Below are 1842 nucleotides of genomic sequence, written 5' to 3'. Positions count from 1 at the left end.
ACATTGTCTTAGCCTGCATCCTGCTGTGGAACGGGCATGTCTGTTCTCTTTGATTGTTTCACGCTCATGTCAAAGGTCATCTTAAAACATAATCAAATATGGCTGCGCCCATTGGCATATAGCAGCGAATATTATAAAGGTCTACAAGTCTGTCGATAGTGTTATTATATATTATATTGCTGTGATTATTTCACATGTCTCGAAGGTTAATCTATAGTAAACGTGCCTAATGATTAACACAGTATTTTTAGTGATTTATTTTTCAAGTACCGGCAAATGTTGATTTATTGTTTAAGCCGATGGGTTCATGATTTGATGATACCCATGTATCTAACAGTGTCACTACTGAGTATATTATCAAACAGATTTGTTTTATGTATTAGATGATGTACAGTCCTAAAACCATTGTGATGGCAGATGAGTGCTTATTGCTTATTATTGGATAGTTGCTCCATAGTTTCGTAAGTGTACTCTATAATATTGACTGACACTGCAGTTCTTATTATTATATTATGATTATGAGTCATGCTTTCCTTTATTAATATTGTACTCGATTACTGTATGAAACTCTTATATTTAATTGATAATGTGTAATAATCCACTTTCAATCCGATGGTTCTTTGCAGTAAATTTATACATTTCTACAATATACTGAATTATGATCTCTGAAGACAATTCACTTGCAATTCTTGGTACTTTGTATGTATTATGTTTATGATTACTGTTTACATGATGTAATTAACTGATGTTAATTAGATATTGTTGTTTTATGGGACTGTAAAAGATTTTAGGGCAGCAGACTGTTTAACATTAGAAGGAGAGGAATCTGTGATCAAAGATCAGACAATTATTGTCAAAATAATCAAAACAGATGAACATGAAATATATGCTAATCAACTGAAGGCAACATGGACACAGCCTACAGGGGAAACCAAAATCTCTCAAATTCAGGAAGATGACAATGGAGATTATTTTGTAACAGAAAAATGCACAAGTCCAGGAGTTTGTAAACTAGATGTGAGTGCTGATGATGAACCAGTTAACCAATCACCAATGACAATCAAAGTAGAAGAGGGAAGATTAGTAAATACTATTCAAATAAATGCAACAAGTATTATAGATATAGTTACGTGTGAAGATGACTCCTTACTGGTTTCATGTTTTACAAATAAAATGCTCAAGTACAAGCAATCAGGAGAATATATCGGTAAGGTTACACTACCACAAGGTGTGAAAGTTTACAGAATGTACAAAATGAAGAATGGTAACATAGCATTCAGTGATTACAATGATTATGCACCTGTCAGAATATGCAATATGAATGGTCAGCTGATTAAAACAATTAGTGTGGGAGTACAGAATACACCATGGAGCATTCATGTGGATGAGACATCAAATGTTTTGTATGCAGGAGCAGCAGCAGTTTGGTACAGTAACTGTGTGCACATGTTTGACATGAATAATGGCAAGACCATCAAAACAATAAGGTCATATGGTACAAAAGAAGGTCAAATGGGTGATATCAGTGATGTTACTCTTACTAAACAAGGACACCTTCTTGTATTGGACTATAGCAAAAGTAGATTACAATTATTTAATAATGAGGGAAAGTTTATAAAAGTCCTTGTTGAAGCAGGTGATGAGGATGGTAAGGTAAAATCTCCAAGTGCAGTAGTAGCTGATGAGGATGACAACATTATTATATCAAGTCAACACAAACTACAGCTATTCAGTAGTGATGGAACTTTCATAAAAAGAATTGATAAACCAGAAGATGGAATCAACAATCCACAGGGATTATCCATCATTTCATATCATCCAAGGAGACTTGCAGTAGCAAAT

The 1842-nt window shown here is 33.8% G+C and overlaps 1 protein-coding gene across 1 annotated transcript in view; it reads left to right on the top strand.

Annotated features, from left to right (window-relative positions):
- Window positions 1–7: 7 nt before the first annotated feature.
- LOC117120512 (E3 ubiquitin-protein ligase TRIM71-like) overlaps window positions 8–1842 on the top strand; it is a 9959-nt gene continuing 8124 nt past the window's right edge. The window contains exon 1 of the mRNA XM_033265521.1: window positions 8–1808. Coding sequence (XP_033121412.1) covers window positions 1054–1808 — 755 coding nt within the window. The 5' untranslated portion in view covers window positions 8–1053. The remainder of the gene's footprint in view (window positions 1809–1842) is intronic.

This window comes from Anneissia japonica, unplaced genomic scaffold (genome assembly GCF_011630105.1).
Source record: "Anneissia japonica isolate Jap-2015-1 unplaced genomic scaffold, ASM1163010v1 scaffold2880_len34504_cov127, whole genome shotgun sequence".
Taxonomy (NCBI): Eukaryota; Metazoa; Echinodermata; class Crinoidea; order Comatulida; family Comatulidae; genus Anneissia; species Anneissia japonica.
The sequence above is the reverse complement of the archived record's forward strand: the minus strand, read 5'-3'. Positions and strand labels throughout refer to the sequence as shown.